At 41.4% G+C, this 14,470-nt stretch overlaps 1 protein-coding gene across 5 annotated transcripts in view; it reads left to right on the plus strand.

The window, feature by feature from the left end:
* ECPAS (Ecm29 proteasome adaptor and scaffold) overlaps positions 1 to 14,470 on the plus strand; it is a 66,221-nt gene that overhangs the window by 13,437 nt on the left and 38,314 nt on the right. For 3 of the 5 annotated variants that reach the window (XM_030003551.2, XM_030003550.1, XM_041120650.1), the window contains exons 3-14: positions 1,671 to 1,787; positions 3,322 to 3,440; positions 4,586 to 4,738; positions 6,944 to 7,112; positions 7,647 to 7,786; positions 9,307 to 9,388; positions 10,791 to 10,910; positions 11,088 to 11,173; positions 11,452 to 11,530; positions 12,645 to 12,694; positions 13,252 to 13,318; positions 13,424 to 13,546. In XM_030003551.2, the coding sequence (XP_029859411.1) occupies positions 1,671 to 1,787; positions 3,322 to 3,440; positions 4,586 to 4,738; positions 6,944 to 7,112; positions 7,647 to 7,786; positions 9,307 to 9,388; positions 10,791 to 10,910; positions 11,088 to 11,173; positions 11,452 to 11,530; positions 12,645 to 12,694; positions 13,252 to 13,318; positions 13,424 to 13,546 (1,305 nt within the window). Of the gene's footprint in view, positions 1 to 1,670; positions 1,788 to 3,321; positions 3,441 to 4,110; positions 4,193 to 4,585; positions 4,739 to 4,998; positions 5,018 to 6,943; positions 7,113 to 7,646; positions 7,787 to 9,306; positions 9,389 to 10,790; positions 10,911 to 11,087; positions 11,174 to 11,451; positions 11,531 to 12,644; positions 12,695 to 13,251; positions 13,319 to 13,423; positions 13,547 to 14,470 lie in introns of those variants that run through there. The other 2 variants (XM_041120651.1, XM_041120652.1) reach the window with 2 other exon arrangements.

Genomic DNA, 14,470 nt, shown 5'->3' on the forward strand with positions numbered 1-14,470 from the left:
CTAAACTCCCGCACATACCCAAATCCAGCCACATCTTTTTTCACCAGCCACCATGGGTAATTTGAACAGGTTCCTCAAACTCTGTTGTAGTTGTATGTTTCTCTTCCTTCACAAAAAAAGTGTGTGCAGACAGTTTTTTCCTCTCTAAAATAATAGGAATTTGTGACTGCTGTTATAATAATTTTGCAGCAGCAAAATTTGTTAGCTGTCAGCATTACTTGGTTTGTCAGCTTATCTCTGATCTCAATCACATTCTTGTCGTCAGCTATGCAATTTCTCTGGATTATATCTGGACATTATTTTGTTTGATACCTAGTCATGGAGTGGAGGCAAAGATGATGTCTTAGCTCATATGCAGCTCAGGAAGCTGCAGTTCTGCAGTTTCTGTGGCAAACTTCAGTGACAGCAATGTAGGTGCTTTTTCACCATACTATGACCAAGGTAACAAGACATCAAAAGCACCGGACAGTGTGCCCACCCTGGCTTTTTGACTTGAATTGCCTGAAGTCAACATGCATCTAGGTCTGGCTCTGTCTGATTTTACTGGAGCTGAGCTGACTCCATTTAATGTCACTTACATTTTTACACCACCTTGCTTGAGAATCTGATAGGGTTTGTGAGCGAGATGCAGATGTTCAGTGTGATTTCTCAGAACCTATTGTTTCAGAGTGGAGATTGTCTGCAGTTTTTCAAGTTCCTCCATGCAGTTGTGGTATCTCATTTAGTGGATTTACGAATGACACTTTGCTGGTGCTATGCTAAGAAACTGCTTCATGGGGATGTAGAATCATGGGATAATGCAGCTTGGAGGGGACCTCAGAAGGTGTCCAGGCCAACCTCCCGTTTAAAACAGTCCATTACAAGTTCAGACCAGGATGCTGAAGCTTTTATCAAGATGGGTCTTGAAAAACCTCTGAGGTTAGAGACTGCACAAACTCTTGAGAGAGTCCTCATCATGAGAAAGTACCACTCCGCACCTCGCTTGTTCCAGTGCGCGCTGGCCGCTGCTCAGCTGGCTGCCCACCTGAGCCCAGGGCCATCCCCAGAGCTGCTGCCTGGCCCCCTTGGTGTTGCTGCCAGGGCTCTGCCTGCCCAGGGCAGGGCTGCGCATTGCTCCCGCCTGACCTTCACGGGGCTCCTGCTGGCTTCTTCTCTTGCCTGGAGGATTTCAGTTCTGCATTGTTCCACTCCAAACATAGTTTTCATACACTTATTTGATAGCTTTATTATGGTGGGGTTTTTTCCTTCTTTTTTTTTTTTTTTTTTGTTCTGTGTCATGAATTGGAGTTACTCTGCAGCCTCAAGATAGAGCAGCAGTGCAGATTTCCAAGCCAGGCTCAGTTTTGAGGGATAGTAACCAGCTGTGTAGAAAGAACTGGTCATCCTCAGTAATCATTTCTTCCTGACATTTTGGTTGATGGAGGTTATCGGTTGTGGCATGGTTTGGGACTTTTATGTGTTCGTCTTAACGGTGACTTGAGACGTGTCGGAGTGGTTTCAAAGTAGTACAATAACTGATGTCTGCTGTTTTCTTAGAGATTAAATAATCAGGAAGCTCAGGCCTGATTTGTTTATAATAGGCCTGCCCAGTGGACTGAGAATGGTATGTGGAGTCCAAATTAGTAAAATTAATGGTGGTTCTTTCAAGTTTTTTATTTTCTTCCTGTCAGGTCATGGAGCTGCTGGTTCATCTGAATAAGCGCATCAAAAGTCGTCCAAAAATTCAGCTTCCAGTAGAAACATTGCTAGTTCAATATCAAGATCCTTCTGCAGTGTCTTTTGTCACTGTAAGTGTCTGTTCTTCCAAGAATAGTTGCTGACTTACTTGTAACAAGCAGAATATTCTTTAAAGCTCCTGTATTTAGCTCTGTTAGTTTTCCTAGGAAGTATGTTATTGTCATGAGGTTGATGTTTTAAGAGATTTTTTTAAACTAAACTTTATAGCCTGGTGTGGGTGGTGTTAGTTTCATAAAGCAGCTACACTACTGATCCTGTTCAAATTACTGACAATTACTCTTGATATTTCATGAATTTCATTGCTTGTATTGTAGAGGGTCTGTTCATTGTCAGAAGCTCCATTTTGCAAGCAGCTACCAATCCTTACCCTGGTATGTGCAGGATCAGGGTTTTAAAACATCATGCAGCATCAGAGTCTTACTTAAAATATCTGTATTTCTCTGACATGAGAACTGTATTTTTATGTGTTTTTAGGGTCAGGACCTTAGCTGAGCAAGAAAATATGAAAAAAATGTTATTTTATAGGTGGGGAAACTTTACTAGGTGGTTTCATTCAATGTAGTTTAAAAAGTGAAAATAGTTTTAAAATGTTTTTGTGAAACTATGAGGACAATTTTCATTTCAACTGTGGTAGACCTATTGCAAATCATCATCATGAAAAAGTAATAAAGTCAGAGGGAAACTTTCTGTCCTTCTCATTTCACTGTTCAGTCCCATGTAGCATAAATGGAAAATATAGCATCTTAGAAACTGAGGGAGAAGTATTTAGACATAAACAGCAGTAACATGGAAGTAATTTCAGATTGTGTTTAAGCAAGTAGGATTATCCGGAGTTCACCTTTTACAAATGGCCAGGGGCTTCTAGAGTGCATGGGTTCTGTAGGGCAGTAAAAGAACCATCTTGTTTGAAGACAAACTTGACATAAACTGTGCTTTTGGCTGGACATGGCAAAAATATGTTTTCATTCATGTATCTGAGCGTTGCATATTGTTTTGTGCCATGAGGCTTCATAAAATTTTAAGAAGTGCCATCTACAAAGAAGTGTAATGCTTCGCAGTTCAACACTTCCTTCAGCCGCGTCATTGTACACATAATTCTTACCTTTATAGTTCTTGGCTGGATTTGGATCAACATGATAGCAGTTAGATAGTCCAGAATGCAGTATTGCTCTGCTGTCCTATCACTGGACTCTTTGGATTGCATTTGCAGCTTTTAATTATGATAATTTAGAAACACATTTCATTACATTTGCTTTCCTTGAAGCTGTTGCTCAGGTAAAGCTACTTTTGGTGAAATTCGCAGAGAACAAGAGAAGCTAGAGAAGGTTTTTTGCATTGTTGTTTTCCTCCTTTTAAAGTGGAGGCTCAGCAAGACCTACTCAGAAAACCCTTTTTGAGTAGGTCTTCCTGAGCCTCCTCTTTAACACCTGTCAGTCCAGTGAGCCTTAGAATTAAGAAATCGGTCTTCCAAAACATATGGTTTTTCCAACACCCAGCTATGTAATAGAACATACAAGAAGAGTTTAAAGAACAGATATTTATTTCGCACTGGTGCAATACTGTGCGCTTTTTCTACTCCTTTAGAATTTTACCATAATTTATGTTAAGATGGGATACCCCCGTCTGCCTGTGGAAAAACAATGTGAATTGGCTCCAACTCTTCTCACTGCAATGGAAGGGAAACCTCAACCACAGCAAGACAGGTATAACTACTTATTCTTGGAATGAATTCTGTTGGTATCTTTTTAGTAAAATAATTTGTATCGGTTGTTAAGATTTTTTTTCCTTGGTGAGATCTTAATTGCTTAGGATGTTCTTGGTTTGTACAATTTGGATCACCAATTCAGTAGTTTGGGTGGTACAAAGAATTTATATAGTCTAATGTAATAATAGACAGGATCTGCAGCAGCAGACTCACTGTCTGATAAGAGGCCTGTGTTATGATGGGTGTGCTTGTCCATATCCCCTTCCATGTTCATCAAATTCTGATTTCCAGCTTAAGGCCAGACCTTCAGTAAATATCCTGTGGCCAGCAACAGGAAGAGCAGTAAATGTCTCAGACTGGCCACTTTAAATTGCGAGATAACCAAAATTCCTACTCACTTGAAACACTGAGTTGTAATAAATAAAAAAAGACTGAAGTTGGGAGCTGCTGTGTACTAAGAACTTCTAGAAAACTGTTAATTATGGACTTGCTTCTTATTTACATTGATATGGGTTTCCACCATCCACTGGAAAATGGCATTAAAATCTTACTGTAATTCACCCTGCATCACTGTGACAGTGTAAAGGTATTTTAAAAGTGACATTACTGAAAGGTCTTGCACTAAAATCTTGCTTCCGTTCATGAGATCAGTGTGAAAATACTTGATTGTCTTCTCTGGGACCATGGGTTTGCCCCGTCCAAAAAGCAAGTACATGAGTGAAGAGAGCTTTGGGAAATCTGGCTATACTGGTATATAATCAATATATTTGTCTGTGCGCACTCTTTGGTGAAGCTGAACAGCGTTAATCAACTTCTGCTTTAGGCAGCTTTGTGGCATAATTACAAAACATTAAAAGTCTGGACAAAGGCAGTGACTTTACCTCCCCAGATGTGTGTGTGTGCATGCACACAGACATATATGTTCTATTTTAAGCGCAAATCCTAATTTATCTTCTGCCTTCCATTTTTAAGTACATGAGGTGGCAAATAGAGGTCACTGGATTGTGAATCAGTTTAACTTTTGTTAAGATTTTTTTTGCTGTTAAGGACCAGGTTTGTTGTTAAAGGTTTCTCTCTTGAATGTTAAGAATAAACAGGTGTGTTTTTTTAAAAATGGTTGCAGTAAATATAATTGTTTTTCAGCCTAATGCATCTTCTAATACCAACCCTTTTTCACATGAAATACCCTGCTGAACCACTGAAAGCAGCAGCTTCTCCATTTAATCTTGCTGAAAAACCAAAGACTGTACAGCTGCTTTTGGACTTTATGTTGGATGTTCTTCTTATGCCTTATGGGTAAGTAAGAGTTAATATCAGTCTTCTCTAGTATTGATGTGTTCTTCATGTGTGAAACATTACAAACTGCACCCTTGGAAACTCATTTAAAATACGCTGTTATTTCCTAGCTTGAATGAAGCCAGTTACATGTTTCAGTAAGATACAAAGCAGGGTCCTAATTTTAAGAATGGGATCACCATCTTCCTTATTTAACAAAACGTCTTTTTTCTACTTAATTAGGTGTTATGCTATTCTGTCCTTGACCTCTTTTGGGATCAAAGTGAAGCTATGAGACATGTGAGCTATCTGTTAAATAACCAAACCTTTAAAATAGAAGCCAGATCAAAATGTGTGTTCATCTTCCTGCAGTTGAGTTTTAAGGCTCATTCCTCCAAGGTCATAAGCAAGCGTAATCTCTGAAAACATGTGCTTTCCAGAATTGAACGTTTAATAATAAGATTTGTCTTTCATCTGTCTTCTGATGAAAAATGTTTAACTGTAATGGCATGTCTCGGTGTGAGCACTGTTTCCAAGAGCAAGAATGATTTACAGAGCAACTTGAATTTACTGATCACTGCTTGTTAGGAATCTTACAGTGTCTAAAATCAGTACTTTCTCAAAATTTATTTTCCACTAACTTTTTTAGTGGTGTTGTGTTGCTAGGGGACCTTTTGCTTTGAAAGAAAATAGAAATAATTTTAACAATAGAACACATTTCTTTTTTCTGACAGTTCGTTGATTCCTGTAGGATTTTTCTGAGTACCTAACTCTTGCTCACCCAAGTGGATTAACCTAAAGGAATAACTTTTAAATTAGTGAGCATGTGGTGTTTCTCCATGTAGCTTTACTGGAGGCTATGCTCCCATCAGATATTTCAGGGGCCACTTCCTTACCATTTGAGCATGTAGAGTCTTGCAGTTTATAGTTTAAAATGCCTAGCCTGCTCCTCTGTTCACAGCTCACATTCAGTTTGCCCAGGTTTATGCTCTTAGCTTCACCCCCACATGGCAGTGGCTGTAGCTTCAGCAGATGAAGTCCTTGGGCTTTGCAATGAGACTTCACTTCCTTCCGTGCTTTTGTACTCTCACCAAGCATGACAGTTTTTAAATACTCTCAGACCATGAGGGTGGGGGTGAAGGTTTCATTGTCTTCCCAGAAGGTGCTCCGACAGTGTCTTCAGCTAGGCTGTGGCTCTGGATCTCTGTCTCTTAAAGTCTTGCTCCCTGGGGTGAGACCATTTACAGCTGTTTACTGCTAATTTATGCCTGGTAGAACTCTGTCATTGCCCAGTTGTGAATTATCCTTGCTACTCTGCATGCAGTAAAACGACCAGAAAGCCTAACTGTAGGGCTTAAAGCTCATAATCGAGTTCAAGTGTTAAAGTTTTAACTAATGAGACTTGGGATGAATGTTTACCCTTGTTGTTGAGACTGTTTAACTTCCTTTTGTTGCCTGTGTGCTGAATGCAGAACAGATTACAGCTGTCTGGAACAAAATAATTCTTGTTGGTCTCTGGACTACAATTTTGATGCCTTTATGTGTTGACCAGCTTCCAAGGGTTGACCAGCTTCTCTCTGTAGAGAGAGGTAGAGTGGCTTTTGTGAGAGTATGGAGATGTGCACAGGGCAGCTAGACTAGCCAGTCTCTGAAAACACTAAGATAAAGGTAACCTTTATGGTTTTTGCTTTCCTTCTCTGCCAGCACTAAAACTTCTATTTTCCAAGGCATTATCTTATTTATTTGGGGTTTTTATATCAAGGACTGTTTCCTGCCACTTCATCGTGTTGCATATGCTCCATTATTTCCCTTGTTAGGTTTGCGCTTTTCATAGAAATCATACAAATGTTCTTAAAGCTTTTAGTACAAGTTTCTGGAATGTAGTACTGTCTGAGTATTGACATCTAATACAGAAAAGATCATTCTTTCTGGTTCTTAACCTGAGATAACTCTGCAGAAATGCCAGTGGACCCTTCCCTTTCCTAGCTGAGGTTTGTTTTCAAACAGTATAATGAGGTCATTATGGCTCTTGTAGAATATGCTGGGATAACTGGTAGCTGAGTCTCAACTGAGTAAAAATCTGTCTTATGTTGGAGGCATGGGATTAATTAAAGAGGAATACGTGAAGTTGGACAGGTTATGTTTCCTCCTCCATTCCAGCATCTAATTCAGCTGGCAATGTGGATTGGTAAAGCCTCTAACGGAACTCCTTTCCCACCTGCTTAGGTTTGTATTGAATGAATCTCAGAGTCGACAAAACATGCCCTCGGCCCAGGGCTCTTCATCGAGTAGTGTGGGAGGTCCTGGAATCCCTCAGCCACCTCCAGGGATGAGCTTCTATGCAGCCAAAAGGGTAATTGGAGATAGCCCATGGACACCAGAGCTGCTAGAACAGGTACTCGTAGCTGCGGGGCTGGTCCTCAGTGAACTGGGGGTGGTAACAGGGACGGTTGCAGACAGAGGAATGGAAGGCCAGAGGGAAAATACCTAACTAATTCTGACCAGGTCTTTAGTTGCTCTGAGGGAATTTATTGAGGGACTTCAGATGATGCCTTATGGAACTTTGCAACAGTGAGATGGGATGGGAGGTGCCAGCACTTCTCAGAACTGGTTAGGAAGCAACCACAACTGCAGCCTACTCTTGCATTTTCCTCCTGAAGATAGTAAGATTGCAAAACTCTCTTACATTGATGAAGCGTCCCTTTTTAGCAGAGAAGTAGCAGAGTATCCCTAATTGTAATGCTGATACTTTGCAACAGGTGACTACTTGGACAGGATGCAAGAGGAGGGCGCTGCTAAAGAGGTGGAGAGCTTGTGAACTTCTCCTTAGCATGCAGAAGCCATCATTTCAGACGGCTGAACTGCTACGGTTGTTGTAACATGCTTTCTTGTCAGTAACACTGCCTTTACTTTCCCCACTGTTGAACAGTGTAAGCTGGGGATAGTGAAGTTCATTGAAGCTGAGCAAGTGCCAGAACTTGAAGCTGTTATACACCTGGTTGTAGCCTCCAGTGATACAAGACACAGTGTTGCCACTGCAGCAGACCTTGAACTAAAGAGCAAACAAAGGTACAAGTCTGGATGTTTGGAAAAGATGATGCTAGTGTTCATAACAAAGCTAGCTGCAATTAATGTAGTGCTCCAGAGAGACTGCTCTGAAAGGACTAAGGCTGCAGTCCCCCATGTACCTGTGAAGCTGCCATGTATTCGCATGGAGCTGGGAATGGTGTGGCTCAGTATTGCAGCTGGGAACTTGGCTCTGGAGCTGACAGCTTTAGCTGTCTGTTTTCAATCATCTTTGGTATTGCTTTTGAGCCATTTTCTTACTCCCTGGTTTCAAAATTGCCCTTTGTGGGTTGTTGATGGTCAGTAAGGCCTTAGTAAGTGATTCACAGCTTGTCAACTTACCTATATTGTCTTTCCCAGAAAAGTATGCTTTGATTTAATTTATTAAGGGACTAAAGGGACTGTGATTGTGAAGTGGAGCATAGTCTGGAAAATTGGCAGCCACCGTTTTTTGCATTATTAAAGCTTTTGCTCATCTGCAGTCCACGTTTCATCATCTAAAGACAATGCTTCTGTCTTTAATCCATCAAGAGGCCAGAGTAATTGCTTTTGGTACTATTTGCCGAGTCATTGATCATGCGAGGTTTGCTGGCTCATGTAGGAGATGTGGAGCGAGAGAGGCCTGCCTTTGAAATGTGTAGGTGGCTTCTGTATTACTAGAAGTATAGGACTATTGAACTTGGAGTCAAACATGTAATGTGAAACCTTCTCCATTCGAGTCTATTCATGTGCCTTAGTCGTGGAAGGCGAGATGATTCTAGTAAGTGACGACAGCCTGGTTAGGGAAGGCAGTCTCTCCTTTGCTGCTTGTCTCATCTTTCCTTTTGTGTTGGTATTCTTTGCCTGGAGAGAAAAATATGTATGTGGACAAAATGCATGTTAATATGTAAAGTTAAATGTCTTTTATGAGAAATATATGCTACTTCACAGATTACTTGTTAGGAAATCAGCTGCTTTACTGAAAGAAAGACATGATTCTGTGTCCTCCACTTTTTTGAAGCATGGATGCTTAACTTTTTGTTTTCTCTGGGGTCTTTTTGGTTATGTGTGTGTTCCAAACAGTCTCATCAGTATCTAGATGGTTATCATGGGCAGACAGATTTGTCTGAGAGACCAGGATGACATGTCCTAGAATTAAAAATTACCCTCTTCTCTATTGAAATGTCAAAGCACCGAGGTTGAAGAATGTGGAGAAATTTGTTAACAGATGACCATTCTGTATTCAGTGGGTAGGCTGCCATGGTTTATATGTCTTGTTTCAGTGGGAGAGAAGGCAGCATGTAGGTTTCTCACAAGTTACTTGGAATTATAGTGTCAGAATTTGTAGGTGAAATTTGTAATCACTTCACATTCTTCATGATTATAAGTTATGTGGATGTGGGCAGAGTGATTAGAAGTCAAGCTAGATCTATTAAAAGTCTGGGAAAAATAGGAATATGATGGGAAATGCAGTAAAACATATTTTAAAAAGTAACCAAAGGTCAGAATCATAACATGTTGTGTTCAATGTGTTTTTTCTTTAGTTTAATTGACTGGAACAATCCTGCTATCATCAACAAAATGTATAAAGTGTATCTTGGGGATATACCACTGAAAACCAAGGAGGTAAGATTTGCCTTCAGAGTTGCATACCTCCTTAATTTCTGAAGCTGTAATTTTAGTTGCCTAAAGACATATGTATATTTCTTAAATCTATCACTGCCTTTGATCTCTGCTTGCACTGAACATTTTTGCTATTGAATAATTTTTTTCTTTGTCCTAGTGTGTTCTGATTTGCAGTAGAAGCTAATTTCGCTAACTGTGGTGGGTTGACCCTGGCTGGACACCAGGTGCCCACCAAAGCCATTCTATCACTCCCGCCTCCTCAGCTGGACAAGGGAGAGAAAATATAACAAAGGGCTCGTGGGTCGAGATAAGGACAGGAGAGATCACTCACCAATTACCATCACAGGCAAAACAGACTCAACTTGGGGAAAATTAACTAAATTTATTACCAATCAACCAGACTAGGGTAATGAGAAATAAAACCAAATCTCAAAACAGCTTCCCTCCACCCTTCCCTTCTTGCTGGGCACAGCTTCACTCCAGGATTCTCTACGTACCCCCACCCAGCAGCGCAGGGGAATGGGGAATGGGGTTTATGGTCAGTTCATCACACATTTTCTCTGCCGCTTCATCCTCTTCAGGGGCAGGACTCATCACACTCTTCCCCTGCTCCAGCGTGGGGTCTCTCCTACGGGAGACAGTTCTCCACAAACTTCTCCAACATGGGTCCTTCCCACGGGCTGCAGTTCTTCACAAACTGCTCCAGCATGGGTCCTTTCCATGGGCTGCAGTCCTTTAGGCACAGACTGCTCCAGAGTGGGTTCACCACGGGGTCACAAGTCCTGCTAGAAAACCTGCTCCAGCGTGGGCTCCTCTCTCCATGGGTCCACAGGTCCTGCCAGGAACCTGCTCCAGCGCAGGCTTCCCACGGGGTCACATACTCCTTCGGGCACCCATCTGCTCCAGCGTGGGGTCCTCCCCGGGCTGCAGGTGGAGATCTGCTCCACCGTGGACCTCCCTGGGCTGCAGGGGGACAGCCTGCCTCACCATGGGCTTCCCCACGGGCTGCAGGGGAATCTCTGCTCCGGCGCCTGGAGCATCTCCTCCCCCTCCTTCTTCACTGACCTGGGGGTCTGCAGGGCTGTTTCTCTTACATGTTCTCACTCCTCTCTCCAGCTGCCGTTTCTGTGTGTCCTGCAACTTTTTTTCCTTCTAAAATATGTTATCCCAGAGGCGCTACCACTCTCGCTGATGGGCTCGGCCTTGGCCAGCGGTGGGTCTGTCTTAGAGCCGGCTGGCCTTGGCTGTGCTGGACACAGGGGAAGCTTTTGGCATCTCCTCCCAGAAGCCACCCCTGTAACCCCCCCTGCTACCAAAACCTTGCCACACAAACCCAATACACTAACTTAAAAGTACTGCTGTTTAAAGATGCACTGTATTGTTTCAACTCTGTTTCTGACAGGGATCTGTTCTGAAACCAGAAATGAAACGAGAATCAGTCAGCACCCGTGTTAAGTTAAAGATAGTTCCTCATCTTCTGCGATCCAGGCAAGCTGCAGAAACGTTCCCAGCTAACATTCAGGTAATGCTTATGTTCCAAAGCTGCTCTTCCTAATGAGGTTGATAATACAGTCCCTCCAGTACTTGGGGGAGGGAAGCACTGTTACTGATGACAGTGTTTAAAGAAGAAAGTGAATTAGAAGACCGTTGAAAGTGAAGCCAGACACTGTGTGATCTGCTCTTTATTCCTTTTGGCCAGGTGGTTTATGATGGACTCTTTGGTGCGAACACAAATGCAAAGCTGAGAAGTCTGTCCTTGCAGTTTGTGCATCATATTTGTATCATGTAAGTAATTTAGAGTGAGCACAATGTTTTTTAGCTATTTGCCTAGAAGCCACTCTGTTTACTAAATACATAACTGAACTAAGGGCAAAGAAAGAGTACTAAAACTCATAGAAAGGAGGGCTTTTTCCTTAATCCTGAAATCTCTGTGTGTGTGTGCTTGCACACATTAAGATGTAATTTCTCAGCTTAACAAAGTTGAGAAAAAATGATACTGAGAGAAGATACTTTTAAGGGATGCAAAGGATAATATTTTGTTTGTCGGTGTCTCTTAATTGCAGTTGTCCAGAAAGTAAAATAAAGCCATTAGGCCCAATGCTTTTAAATGGACTTACAAAGCTGATCAATGAATACAAAGAGGTAAGCTAAAAGGTTCTTTACTATAGAGCTATAAATCTTCATATGAATACAAGCAAAAGACAAATACCTTTATGATGGAAACTGATAAATCTTTTTTTTGTAATTGCCTGAGATGGCTATCAAAGGATGGTTTTTAAGAAATGTTGGAAGAGAAGCAAATACTTCAAAAGGCTGTGTAGGAAAACTGTTTTATTTGTTTAACAGCTATGGATAGGTGCTTGGACACAATTTGCAAAGTCTCAGGAAATAATAGCATTGGTAGTCTAAAGAATGAGGCCAGAATAGCATCTAGCTGCTGTTATTCATCGCTCTGGAGCACACAGGGGCCTCAGCTCCAAGCGTATACCCCATTGTGATAAGCAGCTGTATAGGTCTGCTTGTAATACCTTCCATCCTCTCTGTCCAGGGATGGTATTGCTATGGGGAGGGTGTTACAAACAGAACTGCAAACGCCAGTCTGGCCTGAAGAGGTCTTTCCAGTGCCATTTCAGAAGGCAAATTCCCCATGATACTCCTACATGTATCTTACGAAGGGCTGATGTTGCAGATCACCTTTTCTGCAGTTTTGGTCCTCTTGCTGGTTTATTTGAACTCTTGGATGTGACCTTCTGGCCTGAGTTGGTGTTTGAACACGTGGGCCTCCCCTGCCATTGGGAAGGGTGTGAAAAAGGAGTGTTCAGGAGGAAGTAAGCCCATATATAAATGTGCTGCATTGGTCATCTGCAGGATCCATTGTGCAAACAGCTTCCTTTGTGTAAAGCTGCTGTTCAGGGCCAGTGGAAGGTATCTGTCCCTTTGCTACTGTTTCATATACTTGCTGAATCTCCTTAGCTGTGTCTCTTGAAATAAAATGTGATTAGCTGAGACCAGAAGGGAGTTTTACATTTTGTCACCATTTGTAATTTTCTGTTTCTTGTGGAAAAGCATGCTCCCTCTGTTCCTATGTAATGCTTTTATTCTTGGATACGATTATTTTATGTTCCAGGATTCTTTGTCCATGAAAACCTGTTTGAGCACTTTGGAGATAGTAGTTAAAGTAAAAGTTTAATATAAAAGATATGCCTTTGTGTATTGCTGGTTTTGCTGAATTTTATTTATTGTTTTATCATTCAAGGATTCAAAACTGCTGTCAATGGCATATTCAGCTGTTGGAAAACTCTCCAGGTAACAGAAGCACCATTTAAGCAGTGGGACATGGAATAATTTTTCCAGAATAATCTGTTAATTTATCAGCAGCAAGCTTTATGCCACCTGCCAATTTTGCAACTTAGTGTACAGTGCAGAGAAAAGCATTCTTCTTGTGACATCTCTAGAGGTGTAAAAAGAAATATGTTTTTAGCTGATAGCTTCTCTAGCAGTCATTAATGGCAGCTTATGAATTATGCACAGAATTTAAGAAATGGTTCCACTTTCTGGATTGCCAGAAACATAAATTTAAGGAATGTACAGCAAAGACCAATGGGCATGAAGCTAGACAAGTGGTATTTTCAGTGGTAATGCTGGTGACCTACATGATTGTCCATAGAAAATCTCGCTTTCCAAACTGTGTTAAGGTGGCATGTGCTGCTCCATGGTGGAAATGGATAAGATAGAGCAAACTTTCTGTGCCCACTCTGTTTTGTTTGACAGTTAAAATGTGGGATGAGGGGAAGATCAGAGAAATGTGAAGCATTTCAATTTAAAAAACCAAAACCTTCATGAATTAAAATATCTTGTTTCAGCCGAATGCCTCAGCTTTTTACCAAGGATATAGCACTGGTACAGCAGTTTTTTGAAGCTTTATGCAAGGTGGGTGCTGACGGGGCTTTGGGAAATTGTTAAATTTTGTGCTGGTTTTGCTTAATTCTTGTCACTGCACACTGTAAAGTGAAAACTTCTGGTTTTGTACTGCAGGAAGATGCTGATACGAGGCTTGCCATTCAGGAGGCCTTGTCTATGATGGTTGGAGCATACAGTAACTTGGAAGGAGCCCAGCGTACCCTGATGGAAGCTCTTGTAGCTTCTTATTTAATAAAGGTATTTTCAGTGGAGTTAAAATTAAGTACCTTGAAAAAAGAGCTATTCATTGTTTTCCTGTTTCCTGACACTTCCTGTTGCACGCTTTTGGAACAGGTCTTCCTTTTCTTACTGAATGTATTGGCCTGTCTGGGAGAAGGGGGAGCGTGTATGCTCAGATGAAATATTTTTAATACAGTACAGTGGCTGCAAGAAGGGTGACAATGCAGTTTTCTATTTGTTTTCTGTTTTGCAAAGAAACAAAGCCGTTGTGATTGCACTGTATGTTTCTCATAGTCTCCTCCTAAGAAAACTCTGAGAAGTAGATTCTTCAAGGGCAGTATCTTGTGAAATGCTTTGTGAAAGGAAGAGTTTGTTAGAAAGGTTCATTCACTGCTAAGTGGGGATTTCAGTGTGCTGTCTGATTTCTAACTTTATAAGGCACCTGGGAACCTCCCCAGGACCTCAGCCTTGAGACACTAATCCAGAGGAAACTGCACTTCACTGACTCTCTTACTTTACTATGTTGCTTGTGTCCAGAATTCCCCAGAGGTCTGGGTTTTCAGAAAGAGTGTTTTTTGTATACTCTGTGTTTGCATGGGTACTCAGGGTGACTGCAGAGGTATATGTATTTCTAGTGGTTGCACTAATAACTGTGTAAGATACTATTTTCATGTTGATGACTCTTTTGCCTGGGTGCTTGAGTGATCTAGGTCTCCAGGCAATACCATTTTGAGACTATCTGAACCCACCAGAGGGAATGACCACCCTAAGCTAATGTTTCTTTTCCACCCCTGGCTGCGCTGCTCATAAGCGCAGCTCTGTTTTGTGTGGACAGGTGATATATGTCATTCTTAATTTCAAAACTGCCTGGTTGGGGCAGTTCAGATGTCTAAGAATTAGCGATAACCCTGATTTATGATTCCCAAAAATGTGTATGTATTT

Source organism: Aquila chrysaetos, chromosome Z, assembly GCF_900496995.4.
Source record: "Aquila chrysaetos chrysaetos chromosome Z, bAquChr1.4, whole genome shotgun sequence".
In the NCBI taxonomy this organism is placed as follows: domain Eukaryota; kingdom Metazoa; phylum Chordata; class Aves; order Accipitriformes; family Accipitridae; genus Aquila; species Aquila chrysaetos.